Source organism: Corvus hawaiiensis, chromosome 4, assembly GCF_020740725.1.
Source record: "Corvus hawaiiensis isolate bCorHaw1 chromosome 4, bCorHaw1.pri.cur, whole genome shotgun sequence".
Classification (NCBI taxonomy): Eukaryota; Metazoa; Chordata; class Aves; order Passeriformes; family Corvidae; genus Corvus; species Corvus hawaiiensis.
In genome coordinates, this window is record NC_063216.1 from 17,986,636 (window position 1) to 18,000,158 (window position 13,523).

Consider the following 13,523-nt stretch of genomic DNA (forward strand, 5'->3'; position numbering starts at 1 on the left):
AGCACACTCACATGCTTTGAGCACTCTCCTGGTGTTAAAGAGTGCACAGCTTTTGAGATAGGTTTAGTCTGAATTCTCAGATTCAGGTCCTGCAGTGGCCAAAGCGACCTCTGCCCCATGCCTTGGGCTCATGTTAGTTCTGCCTTGATTCCAGGATTAACCATTAGTAACAAGGCAATTTATCTACAGCAGAACACTTCTGCCTGTTGAATTTATAGCACTGGGGGAACGGCTTCTCATTCAGCCACGGCGACAGATTGCCTAAATTAAATGCCACACATTCCCAACAGTTACTGACACCTGACAAGCTTGGTAGCAGCTCTCTGTTACATAAGGGATTGTCTTCCAGATGGAAAATACTGGGGTTTCACAAGCAGCTCACCAGCGAGGCAGAAGGTTTATTCCATTTCATAATATTTGTGAAGAATTGTTTAAGCTTGAGCCCTTAAATCAGGAACACGTACAAAAATCAGTCAGCTGGGAATAGGGTGAGTACAGTTTCTGTATCACTGGGACAGGCAGAGGCATATAAATTTCAAGACACTGATAAACCAAAGGATGTAAATCCCTTCTACTTTTCACTTTTCTAGTGGAAGGTCCCCCTGCTCATGTCAGGGCATTTGGAACTGGAGGATCTTTAGGGTCCCTTCCAAACCAGGCCACTCTAGGACTCTGTTCCCTGATTCTATGCTACTTCTTGTCTGAGCACTGACTGATGATCCTGTAAAACATGCTGGAAAATCACTTTAGATGCACCTGAGATATTCCAAATATGCTCTAAACAAAGGGCAATTAAATTAATGAAAGGATTCTGGTGGATAGCACTGGCCTTGAGGTAAAGTTCATCTTGAATGTGTTCTGTCATACAACAAACACTGCTGTTGGAAGATATATGAGTGCTTAAAAATGAACAAAGCAGGACATTTGATTTCTCCAGTTATGTTCCTCCATGAAGTGATACAGACTATAAATAATTATTAAAAGTGCCTTTAAGCCCATGATAAAATTTAATTCCTCTGTCCCTTCAGCTGTGTTTCTTTGTGTTGAGGAGATGCAACATCATAGTGTGAGTTAAAATTAATTAGCAGTGTTATGAGAAAGATCAGGGGAACTTAACATTAGAAGATGAAGAGCATGACTAGGGTAGAAGGTTAAAAAAATAAAACATAGTTTCTTGGACACAGAAATCATGTGGCTACTCTTTAATTACTTCAGAGCTACAGAGGGCTTACCAGTAAGACCACAGAACTACATAAATAATGTGAGATACATCCTTATCAGCACAGAATGGTAATTAACAAATTTATGTATAATTCCAGTTTTACAACTCAGAAAGAAAGAACAACAAAAAAAAAATACAATCACAATGCAGTCATTAACGAGGCCCTGATAATGCAAGACCTGTCCCCAAACTGTTTTTATGTGGTGGGGCTTGCTCAATAGGATTATGCAGAGTATTTCTGCAGGAGTGAACTGGGGCAATAAGTGCTGCTGCCTGTTCTTTGTGCTGACAGATATCTGCCAAAAAAAAAAAAAAAAAAATTTAAAAGTCACCAGCTTTGCAGTCACAAATAGTTGGAATGTTTTTACATCTCACTGAATTTATTGACCATCAGCAGCCTACAGAGCCACCAGTGAAGTGGTGAAGGAATCTTTATCATTTTAAAAAGCTTCAATATTCAGCTGAGTGGAAGGTGGTAAAAGGCTTCCCAATGATAACTGAAAAACTGTTTTTAATGAAATGGTCATCCAAAAAGACAGTTTTAATCATCTTTTCAGGTTAGATGGTACCACGTATTTTAAATTTTGGATGGGACATACAAAATGCTCTAAAGAAAGAGGGAACTTCACAGATGCTTTCCTTATGTGAACTAATACCTTTTAATCCCTTTGCCTTCAAAATTTTGCAATGTGCAAACACCTCACCCTTTGGGAACTTCAGCGAGAATGGATGAAACACTCTACTTACAAAAGTTATGCTTTCAGGCTCACAGCTGTACAAACGTTAAAGACGTTTTAAATAATTTCACCAATTCGATAGATTGTCTGCCAAGTAGCCAGGGTGATCACTGTTTTCTTCCTCCGCTGTAAGACAGCACACAATGGGGAGAAGTAAGTTGTAGATAAGGGAAAGTTCAGTCAGCCAAAGTTTTCAGCTTTCAGATGTGCCTCAGGCACAGATTCAGTGCAGTGTGACTGCTCAGCTAAGAGAAGCAGTACCTCTAAAAACATTCATGTCTTCTCTCATTTTTAAATGTAGGAATTTTTCTGTTTGCTGAAGAACAAAGATACAAACCATGTCCGCAGGGGTAAGTTAGCACACAGCAAAGAAATTTCATGCTGAAGAAAATAATGGATTTGTTCTTCATTTGCACACTGCCCTCAGTCTAAAATCAGCTGATCTGAAAGTGCATGGCTTACCCAGGTTTGACTGGTTATTCCCTACTACAGTGATGGAAATGTTATTCCACACAGTATTTTCCAAACAAGCTTCCAGTTCTGCTTATTGCTCTCAGATATTTCACCCTTTCTTCTCAGTTGCTGTCCACCATCTCCTCTCCCACAGCAGCAGCAGGCAGGAAAATACCACTAAAATTTGTAAAAATCCACCTTCAGAGGATTTTGTGGGCATACAAATGACACTTTCACTGCTTTAACTTTAGAACTGCTCATATATTTTATCCAAAGCACTATGCTTGTTTTTAATTCTGCCTTTCTCTCTCTCTCCAAAATGCCACTGAATTTTTTTTTGTTCAGAGTTCTGCCAGGGTAGGGAAGAGAGGACTGAGCACAGAGCCCCAGCTCCGTTTCCAAAAAAAAAAAAAAAAAAAAAAAAGTCTGTGGTAGCTGAAGAGGTGAAAGATTTAAGGACAGAGGACATGGAGAGCAAAGGTTTAGGGTCTCAGCCTGGTGATGTGAAACCAACAGCTCCTCTCCTGGGACTCTTATGGATTCTTTTAAACTTTTGCACCAAATCCAGCGGAGGAATAAAAATTTCACAAGCAAACAATATTACAGAGAAAAAGGAACCTGAGTAAAGATTTGGGTTTGAAAATTCAATTAAAAATAGCCATTCCCTTGAATCCAAACCAGGAAAATGTCTGAAAAGAAAATTAAAAGCATGATATACAAATATTTACCTGCTATCATTATGTGGCTCACGTTCTAATCTGTGTAAATGCCCACTCCAATACAATGCACTCTGTGGAACAATATCTTCATTCAAAACAGACCTTTTAGACTGATTTGCTAAATTGTTAGTAAATGAAATACTGAAAAACCACTTTTAAAAGATTAGAGAAAGATAAAATGTGCATTTACCTTCTTGTGCTTTCTGTAAGGATCTAATGAACAGTGCAGCAGCTTCAGAAAGAGATAAAGGATTTGTGTTCTGGCTGCGTGTTTCTAGAATGAAAAAACCAGAGGCGCATGGTTTGTTAGTGTCTGATGGCATTTCTTTACTTTGTTCTTTGCTTTTTTATTATTTCTACAACTAGGGACCCAAAGACAAGAAAATACTGTTGTGTCCTTCATTCTATAGCAGTGTCTGCTAAAAACCAGCCTGATAAATAACAAAAGAGAGATTAGCAATCTTTTTTTAAAGGGAGGTTATTTCAAAATCCTTTGGAAGGTAAAAAGAACATTTTCCGTTTTTGTTTGTTCCTAACTGTTTTTACAACATTCTGATCCCTCCAGAAACATTGCCTAGTGTGGATTGATGTCATCTGCTTCTGTTATTTGTCACTTCAGCACAATTAATAGCTTGATTTGATTGTTTTTAAAGAAAGTCAAAAGCACTGATGAAAATCCCACTTAGCAGCCAGGTCAGTCTGGAAATTATGTAAATGAAATCACACAGATGCACCAGAGAGGAAAGTCAGTCTTTGTCATGTGCTAGTTGGAATGAAGGGACTAAAAAAAGGGGAGTTCGTTGTTTCCTTGGTTATAATTCCAGGAAAACAAATCCCCTCCCATTTCCATGGATTTCTCCCATAACCTGAGGGAAGGTGGATGGGTTCCACACCCCTGTGCTCATGGACTCACCGAGCTGCGCTCTGTCATACAGGTCCTTCCTCTGGCTCTCATCTGAGATGAAGCGACGTCCCTCTACAAAAGCAGTGGGAGAAGGGTGAAAACAGCCTCCAAATTTGTTCTAATTCCAACCTCAAAATCCCTAAATCCCCTGTTTTCAATTTTCTATATGGTCAAGAGCCTTCAGTCTCTTTACTGGACTATAGAGTACTGCCTTTTAAATTGTAAAAAATTTAAATTGTAATAAATTGAAAAAAACCCACCAAAATCCCAAACTAACACAATAAAATCCCATTGCTTCTTATGCATAAAAAGAATGATAAAAAGCTCAGTAGGGAAGTAACACAGTGCATTTTTCAGTCAGAAAAATTTAAAACAAACAAACAAACAAAAAAGAGTCAAAATCTTTGCTTTGACTAGAAATAATTGTATTAAAGTCACTAGAACTTTCAGCTATATTTACAGTTGTTTGGAGCCTGTATTTATTTTGTTTTACTATTATTTGTATTGTCTCCCTTTTGCACTCTCTCAGGATTATGACTTTTTTTTTTCTAATTTACAGGGAACTTTTTTCTTCCTCCCTTAATACCTGCCCTCCCTGATAGCTTTTAATTTTAAGTCAACAATTCAGAATACAATTTTTCATGTTAGTATTTCTGTTAAATTTGATGATTTGGATCGAAGGAAAAAATCTCTCTTTGGCTCTAAATTTTATCTTTCATATTTAATTCTTCTTTAACTCTGGACTAACAGTAGAAACTCAAAATTTCATTCACACAACTGTAACACCATAATTTTGTGGCACTGACATCTAAGTTCTCCTTAGAAGAGGTCGCTTGTGGTCTTGACACCAACTTTGCTGCAAGATGCTTGAAACAGGAATGTGTGTTCTGTTGCTTGAGAAGATGTTTCACTAAAGCCTGAGTGGGAATAAGGAATGATAACTATATCCAGGATGTCTTAAACCCCCTTTAGGATTATTTCAGATAAGGAAACTGCTTTTGCAATAGGTTTTACAATCAAGTGTCAAACCCTATACATTTTCAGCCCTTTCTTTTCCTTTTCTTCTTTCAACGCTTGCTTTTTTGATTTGATTTCTTTAAAAAAAAATATTGACAATGCCACAATTTCAGAGACAAGAAGAAATAACTAAGTACAGAATCAGAGAATATTCTGAGTGGGAAGGACCCACAAGGACCACTGAGTCCAACTTTGAAGTGGATTACCTGTACAGGGACCAAAGGTGTGACCTTGACATAATTAGCACCATGCAATTAACACAACCTCCCTGCAAGCCTCAGAACTTCTACCTCCACAGCATCCTCAGGATCTCCTGCTTGTGTGGAACCAAGGAATAATCCAGGGGTGGAGAAAATTATCTCCTCAAAATGGAAAGAGCTCGGGACTTACGTGCACCCTTCAAATAGAGCATGGCCTGAGGAGTCCAGTTTCTCCTTTGGAAGTGAGTCTTTATGCAAAAAAATAGGAGGGAAAAGAGACATGTCAACATTCCATGCTGTTGCTAATTAGTGCAAATACTTAATGGCACCAACCTCTGAGCTTCATGAGCTCCAGCCTGAGCTCACCTGAGGAGCACTCCAGGAGAAGGTGACGAAGGATGCAGCCAGGAACAGGGCCAGGGCAGACGCTGTGAGTTTATGCAGCCCCTGTGCACAACAGAGAACCACAAGGTGCAGGAAAAGCCTTTCACATCTGCACATCCTCCCAACTTCACATCTAAATATGAGGGTGTTTCCAGCTGCTGCTTTGTCCCTGTCTTGCTGCCAAACCTCCTCTTGCTCAAGGGGTGTTGCAGTGCACGCTGATCTGATCAGAGGATTAATGTTAAACAGAACTTTATTCTTTTTTCTCAAATCCATTCCATCCTGGTGAGAACTGCCATCATGCAAGCACCTTTTGTGTTCCTGTTTGCAAGGATATCAAATCCTCCAGAAATGAGAATAAGGTACAAGGATAAGGATGGTATAAATCTACCTTGATTTTACCAAACTGTAGACAACAAGCAAATGTAGGGGGTTTGTCATTCCAAACAAACAAACAAACAAACCAGGAGACCAAATCTCTACTTCCTCAGGTAAAAAAGAAAAAAAGGAAAAAATGTTTTAGATTTAGCATCCTATCAATATCAACCATGATTAACACAAGTCAGAAGATGGGTTTTCTCAATTCTTTGAGTTTGCTCACTGATGCAGCACATGCAAATGGAAGCATTGAGCATGAATCCTCTGTGCACAAGTTGCATCTCTGCTTGTTCACACAGACCATGTTGTTATTCACGTATTGATAACAGTGATGGGCAGCAGAGCATCTAACTTTATGTTTCACAGTGGTTTATTTCATCCTGGGCTTGAGAGCATGTTGTGCCACTGGTGGTTTTTTTAAATACACATTATATATATGTGTGTATATTTCTTTCAGGTTATTTTTAAGGAAAAGTTATTAAGCCTCCCTGCAGTTCCTAAACATTGCACTCACATGAAAAAAACCCAAAAAACATTAATTACAAACTAAATGTTTCCTACACACCAAAAAATTCTCACTTACCTTCATACTTATCTCAGTGACAAACCTTCAGTCTTCTTTCCTCGGGATGATGTGTCACAAGATCTCCCTCCTACATGTCCAGGGGTCCCTTTTTAAATCTTCAGAGTGGAGGTGCCCTCCCCTTCCGTGGCAGGGCGGAGGAATCTGAAGGGATCTCTTGTCAGCCCTGTAGATGAAAAAGCAGAAGGTCTGATGACTCCTGAGGGAAACCTGCAGTCTTGCAGGAAGTCATGATTGAAATGATTGAAAGATGGATGCACTTGGAGATGCACCCCATTAACCAGGTGAACACCTCCTGAATACATCAGCATCAGCCCTGTGTGTTTGCAATGCATCACCTTCCTGCTGGATGATCAATAATCACAGCCAGGGTGGGTATTAATATGGATGGCGAGAGTTTACCCAGGATAATCTATCATATATCAGATTACTATCCATTGTAGGGGCTGGAAAAGCTGGTAAATGACTCGCCAGCATCAAGAAAAAAGTGACTTACCCAGTGTCACTAGCTTGAGGTTATTCCTCGCATATATGTAGAGGATGTAGTCTATGGTGTGATTCTCTAACGATTTCTTGCATCTAGGTTTCTTACACACAAGTAAAAGTACAAAGCTTAACAACAGCAACAAGCAAAAAACCAACAAACAAACAAAACCCAAACCAATAGACCTTGAACTCCTCATAGTCAGAAAAACTTTTCTGTGTCATGGATTAGCTGGAGTAAAAGTCCAGATCATGGGCTTGAATAGGTCAAACAGTGAAGCAGTGAACAGAAGAAAAGGCAGGGATCAGAGAAGTCATTTCCATGAGCTACTTCTGGGTGATTGTTGGGCTCACTGCAGTCATGGAGAGTGGGTTTGGTCTTCAGGCAAAGAGCTAATCACACTTGATGCCTGGCCTTGCTTGCTCTATAGCCAGGGTTATCGTCTCTCCTCCTGCACTTTTTCCTTTGTAAACTTGATGGAAGCAGAAGGAGAAGCAAAGCAAACAGGCAGGTAGAAATTTGCTGATTAGAAGATTGACCAATGGAAAGTTTACTGCAGCAGCCTCACGAACAGGGCCAGCCTGTGGTGTGACAAACATCCAGGTCAGGCTGTGCCTGTGGCAGACACTGGCTCATGAATGTGGAGTCCAAGGAGGAATGTGCAGACAGGCTGCTCACTGTGAGCTCCTCCCTGGCACTATGTGTCTGTGGACACTGCTCCAAAGCACATCATTAAGTGAAGGTGCAATTGCTGTCCAGCTTTTGGGGGGTATCGCTCTTTTCTCTGCTCATGCTGCGCAGAATTGCTCACTGAGTATACAGAACTGCCATCAGCTGCAGCTCATGCTGGTGTAGAGGCAAGAAATCAGAGGGCAGTTCAGGTTTTGGTCTCAAGCAGCTCCTGTGGTGGCTGGGAGCTGCTGTTAGAGCTTTATCCTTTTTAAAAGGCCATGCCCTGATGCATCCTAGCCAGCAGAAGGGATTCTACTTGCATCTACTTCACTGTGAAGCTTACATTTTCCCTGCTCTTTTCCCTGTGCTCTGACAGATCAGAGACATTTCTTGATGATGCTTAACCCTTAGCCTTAGAAGGGGGCTGTGCATTGCATCCCAGAGACATTTAACATGCAGAGGCTTGGAAAAGGTAAAGCTACTCCTCTATTCCCTTCTGGAGTGACTTTAGATCTCCCCTTTACACACAGACCACAGGGCTGGAATCAAAATATTCAGCTGAGCCTGTGAAAATTAACCCCCTGCCTTTGGGATTGAGCAATGTGAAGTGTAATCCCTTCAGGATGGTTGTCCTCCTGGTAGGAAAACCGGAATGTGTCTGGCATTGAAAATAAACCCTGCTTTTCCTGTCACTGGAATGAGACAAGATAACACAAAATAAACAGGGGGGGCAACCAGCTCAGCCCTCCTGTTGCAACTGGGGAGAAGAGGAGGAGAATGGGAGGCATGGAGAAAGATTTGTGTTGTTACCACGCTGTAGAAAAACAGCTTCAGTTTTTCTTGTCTTTTGACCATTTTGCAAAATCTGAACTACTCTGACTTGGTTGTGCTGGAGTCTCAGTCTCTCTTCCAAACCTGGGTGTATTCTGAGTCCCACTGGAACCTTGTGGAGATTGGGGCTTTTTTGAAGGTGCCTGGAGGGCAGCAGGGAGCTGAACTGAGCAGATCAAAATCTGAACTGCCTTGGAGGGACAGGTGACCACCAGTCCAGAACAAAAGCAGGATCTTGACAGCATCGTCTTAAATTGAATGGTTTTATTGCTGTACCATCAGAGGCCTCAGTGGCACCAAGGTATCTAAAAGTCAGGAATTTAGTTGCAAACTATAGCAAGAGACAGTTGACCTTGACCTTTCACGTCAGGTGAAATGAACCCAATTTCAAATTTTATTTCCAAAATGGCATGGGGCTTTGATATTTTTTTAATTTCAAAAGGTTTGTATTTTTCCCTTAAATTGTCTGTTCCTTTGTGACTCTTGGCTCTAAGTCCATTTATTTTTACTATGACCAGTGACTTCAAGTTGCTTTGGTTTTCAAACAAAAGTGTATTTCAAGATCATCATCTTGGAAATCTGTAAGAAGCCTGCGTGCAGAACAAAGAACTCCAGGTTTGTCAATTCTACTTCAAGGACCAAAATTTAAAAGGTTCGGCTTCTCCCTTCAAAGCTTTTTCTTGCCATGATCCTATGAGAAGGTGGTCACCTCACCCTTCCCAGAGACTTCTAGGATGGTGTATGGGACACAATTTATTTGCAAGCAGGGACAGGAGGCAATGTTTTGGGAAGGCAGTGCAGGTACTGAGAGTGTTTGCATTCACAAAAGAGCTGTGGTTGTGTATGGGCACATGTGAGCTCCTACTCTTGAAAAATGAAGCAGCCTATAATTGGGTTATGGATCATAACACACTAAAAAACTGTGGCACTTCAGGAGGATGAGCTGTGCATGAAACACTCATTGCCAGTGCTGCCATTTCTCAGCTGATTCACCTGGAGGAGGAAGTGGCTCTGGCATGTAATCAATACCCTGAGTGAAGGAAGCAGAGGGAAGCTTGCTATAGCAGCAGGACCCCTTATTAGAAAGAAAATAACCTATTCCTATTCTTCGAGATGATCTAAAGGGCACAGGCTGCATATCCTGGCACTGTAAGTGATAAAAAGCCAATTTCTGGCATTGAAGTTCAGTGCTGAGGTGAGAGAAAAATGTTCTCGTGTGCTGGAGTTTTAACCAGTGGGGTCGAATTTACCTCAGTGACTCACGTCACGACCGTGAACTTTCCCAAATATTTCCCTGAAAATACAGGATACAGTCATTGTGCCTGTGTATTTTTAACTGCTGGCAGGGACACCAGTGATCTGTGGCTTGCTCCTGAGTAAAAGGTGTAGCTGTCGTGTGTGTAGGTGGTCAGTGGGTGCGTCAGCAAACACTGGTGCCGTCAAGGTATAAATCTCCTGGGACTTGTGATCTTTCCTTTGTGCTTACTCTCATTTCCTTTGGGTTTGTTTTGGTTTGGTTTTTTTTCTGCTAGTTTGGTAACTCTGGGAAGTACATCCCACTTCTGTCTGGCACCTGAACAGCACCTAGCTCAGAGTACTTCTGGTTCCTACGTGCTACTGTAGCATCCTAAAAGGCTGTAAAATGTCATGGCAGAGCCTGCAAAGTAGGAAATTACGAAGTATTTTGCATTTAATTTGCAGTAAGTTGTATTGTAAGGCAAGCTTCCTACCAGTAGCAAAGTCAAATATAGATAGCCCTAGAAGGATGTTGATTTGTTATCACTGAGAAACTCTGAGAACAGATTAGACAACCCCTTTTTAGGACTCATTGCCCAACTGATCCTGCCCAGACACATGGTGATGAACTGTATGACCTCCTAATACCTTCCTTTTGGATGGTTTTTTTGTGTTTCTGTGATCCTTCAAAGCTGACTGTGGACTTTAACCTCATATATCCCACTCAGACTAGGGGGAAATTTGAGTACAAGTTCCATATTTGCCTTGTAAAACCTATTGACCAAGACAATCCTATCTGGGATCCATCAATACATTTTATGCCACACAAACATGTTTTTCAGTGTAATTTATTTTCATAATAGGCCCTAATTTACAGAACCATAGAATATCTTTAAAAGCCACCTAGTCCAACCCCCCTGCAATAAGTAGGGATGTCTTTATCTTTTCTGGGAAGGTGAATTTTCATGGTGCAGCTCTGAAGGGAAGAGATACCCTCTGGTGTAAACCAGGTGCATGATCAGAGAGTCCATCAGTCGCTGGCCCAAATTTATTGAACTATTCTGTTGCACATTCAGCACCTCAATGTCTGAATGTGGGTGTGTTTCAAGCACTGCAGATCTGCTGGAGAAGCTTTTTGTCTTTTCTCTAGACTGTATGAGAAGAACTGTGATAAAACCTGCTTGAGGAAGAGAACAAGGTGTAGAAAATCCAGTCTGTTAGAGATCTTGTAAGCCCCTCACACAAGAGAGGTAACAGGGACTTTGTTGAGGACTAATATGTGAGCAGTGCTGCAACCAGGTCCAGGCTCTGCTTTTCTCACAAGTGTGTTTGTGAAGGGGATAATTATAAGTAAAATTTAAATATATTATGTGGGGTGAGAGATGTTTGAAAGCATCAGGAAAGAGTGGAAATCCACAAACTTTTGGAACGTGTAAACATCTCAGAAAGAGGTGTTACTTCTGAAGTTCAGTAAGCTATGGGATGGTACAACCATTTTTTTTTTCCAGCAATGGACAAGTCTGGGGCAAACACCAGGTGAAAAGACCAGCTGAAAACCAATTTTCTCCAGTTTGCAGGCTGGAAAGGAGATGTGGCCATCTAAGCATAGGCTTTTACAAGGGACTTTAGCGGGAGCCGTAGAGCTCTTTGGATAGACAGGACCTACTGCACATGTCTTGATAATATAACACAAAAAAAGAAGAATTAGTTAAGGGTCCTAATGACAAGATACTCCTTTTCTTTTTTTTTTTTTCACAAAACCAAGGGCAGAGCAGACAGTTAACACAGAGACTATTTAATACACTATCAGCTCAAGAGACTTCAACACTTCCTTCCTTTCAAAAGTGGTGAGAGTGATGAAATTCATACAGTTCCTGGATTCCCTGTTCTAACTGTCAGAAATTAGGAGAGATCTGCTCCTGCCTGAAATTTTGCTGTAGGTGTGAAAAGCAGAAAAGAACTGCTAATAGAAGTGAGAAACATCCCAGGAACCAAAGTTTTGACACAACAATAACCTATATCACAATGTTCTTTGCTGTTTTAAAAAACAAGTAGAAGATCAGGGAGACTTCAAGTTGCACTGAATTCCCAGGCAATTAATTTAACAGTTGTAGGAGAGATGTGAGGAAAAAAGAAAGTAAAAAGGCCAGAAAGCTGGAGCCTGATGCTAGATTAGAACCTGGTTGCAGCTGGTGGACCCTCTCAGCTGAGGGCTGAGTGGCAGCAGTTGTACCTTGTAAAGCTGATTTTCCAGCAGATGAGCCCTCTGCTCATTTGAACACTGAAGTTCAGTCAGCTACTGCTCCTCAGAGGAACAGCTAAAATAGCTGTGCTGGCTCCCTCAGAGAGGGAAGAGAAGTTATTTTTCCACATGCTAGTGTAAGTATAAGCTCTTGGGCTGGGTTTTTTTGTTGTTTGGTTATTTTTTTTACTGGTGAAATACCCTTTAATAGAGTTTTAGTTGTATCTGCTTGAAGGTACTTGTGCACTTTAAGAACAGTCTTAAATCTAATTGCAGTGTTTTAAAAATTTTAATTTAAAGCTAATTTGTCTATCTCTTTAAAGATAATGCATCTGTAATAATGCATCCTAATACAGAAGATTGCTTCAACTTCCTGCCATTTATTTGAGGATGAAATCTTTTAAGACAGCCATAATTAAAAAGTAGTCTCTTCTGTAAAATTATTCTGAGCTTTTCCTTATTGTGGTTTTCCTGAAGTATTCCTGTGGCTAGAGATGTGTTCATTAACATAAATATTGCTACTTCTAGAAATATCAGAAAAATAAACTTGGAGCCCTTGCCTCTGCTTATATAAAACTAAGTTGCTGCCATGCAGGCAGCTTGTAATAAACCAGTTTAAATAAAGTACTTAGTATTTATGTTTATTTCAATCTAGATTAATAAATACTTATATATGATTTTATTCCTTGCTTCAAAATATTATGCAAGTGTTAAGTGCTAGTGAAGCCTGATGCTGGTTTTGGGGAAAGGAATTAATTTTTCTGCCTAAAAAAATCACTTAAAATCTCATTCTTTGGAGCTTCAGCCAGCTTCATCTGGTATGTTATTATTATTTAATAATATAGCCTGATAATCTCAATGCTGCTTCCAACTGGAATTGTTTCACCTCTTGTTTCTTCCCAATGACAAAGATTCAGCCAAGATGTGGGTGCCTGTCCCAGGCCTGCTGAGGGCCTCCCCCAGTGAACATTCTTGGTGCTGATGTTTTAGCAGATGCTGCTTTGGTGGGTTGAGAAGCTCAGAGTCCCCATTGTCCCTTGAAAGCTCCCAGCTGATTGGTTCAGGTGGTTGCAATGTGCAGGGTAGACATGGAAACCTCACTTGGAATGTGGATTTATCCTGGCAAAATGAACCTCCCATGCCTTAGTCACACAGAGACATGCTTATCTTGTAGGAAATGTCTTTTTTGAATGTTGCCTGGGAGAATAGATAATAAAAATACAAACAAGATGAGGTTCCTCTGTGGGATGTGTTTCTTGTGTAATTCCCAGTGTGGCACCATGACATCTGTGGCTAATTAGCAGAAGAAACACTGGATTTTGGGGGTTTTGTTCTTGTAGGCTCACAGAAATGCTGAAACTCTTGTTGGCCTCCCTTTTCCTGCCTCCCCACTTCCCCAAATACAATTAAAGCACTTGCTTTAATCTAAAATGTCCTCTGCTAATTTGCAGGGTGTTCTTC

The 13,523-nt window shown here is 40.6% G+C and overlaps 1 protein-coding gene across 2 annotated transcripts; it reads right to left on the bottom strand.

Annotated features, from left to right (window-relative positions):
• Positions 1-1,187: 1,187 nt before the first annotated feature.
• SPX (spexin hormone) lies at positions 1,188-6,732 on the bottom strand. 2 transcript variants are annotated; one of them, XR_007203278.1, is made up of 7 exons: positions 6,598-6,732; positions 5,619-5,699; positions 5,443-5,500; positions 4,045-4,107; positions 3,322-3,405; positions 1,970-2,085; positions 1,188-1,518 (listed from the first exon to the last, which is right to left on the bottom strand). XR_007203278.1 is itself a non-coding variant. In XM_048302225.1 (6 exons), exons 1-6 carry the CDS (start codon positions 6,601-6,603, stop codon positions 2,027-2,029), a joined length of 351 nt encoding a protein of 116 aa, XP_048158182.1. In that variant the 5' UTR covers positions 6,604-6,732; the 3' UTR covers positions 1,188-2,026. The 2 variants fall into 2 exon arrangements, 1 of the variants encoding a protein (XP_048158182.1); XM_048302225.1 differs by having other exon boundaries at positions 1,188-2,085.
• Between the last annotated feature and the right edge of the window lie 6,791 nt (positions 6,733-13,523).

Bases quoted from the DNA above. Each gene is read 5' to 3' on its own strand.
- SPX (XM_048302225.1), bottom strand. The intron at 3,406-4,044 runs GTGAGTCCATGA...TTTTCATTCTAG, and splicing joins GTATGACAGAGCGCAGCTCG to AAACACGCAGCCAGAACACA. The intron at 2,086-3,321 runs GTAAATGCACAT...GCTGTCTTACAG, and splicing joins CTTACAGAAAGCACAAGAAG to CGGAGGAAGAAAACAGTGAT.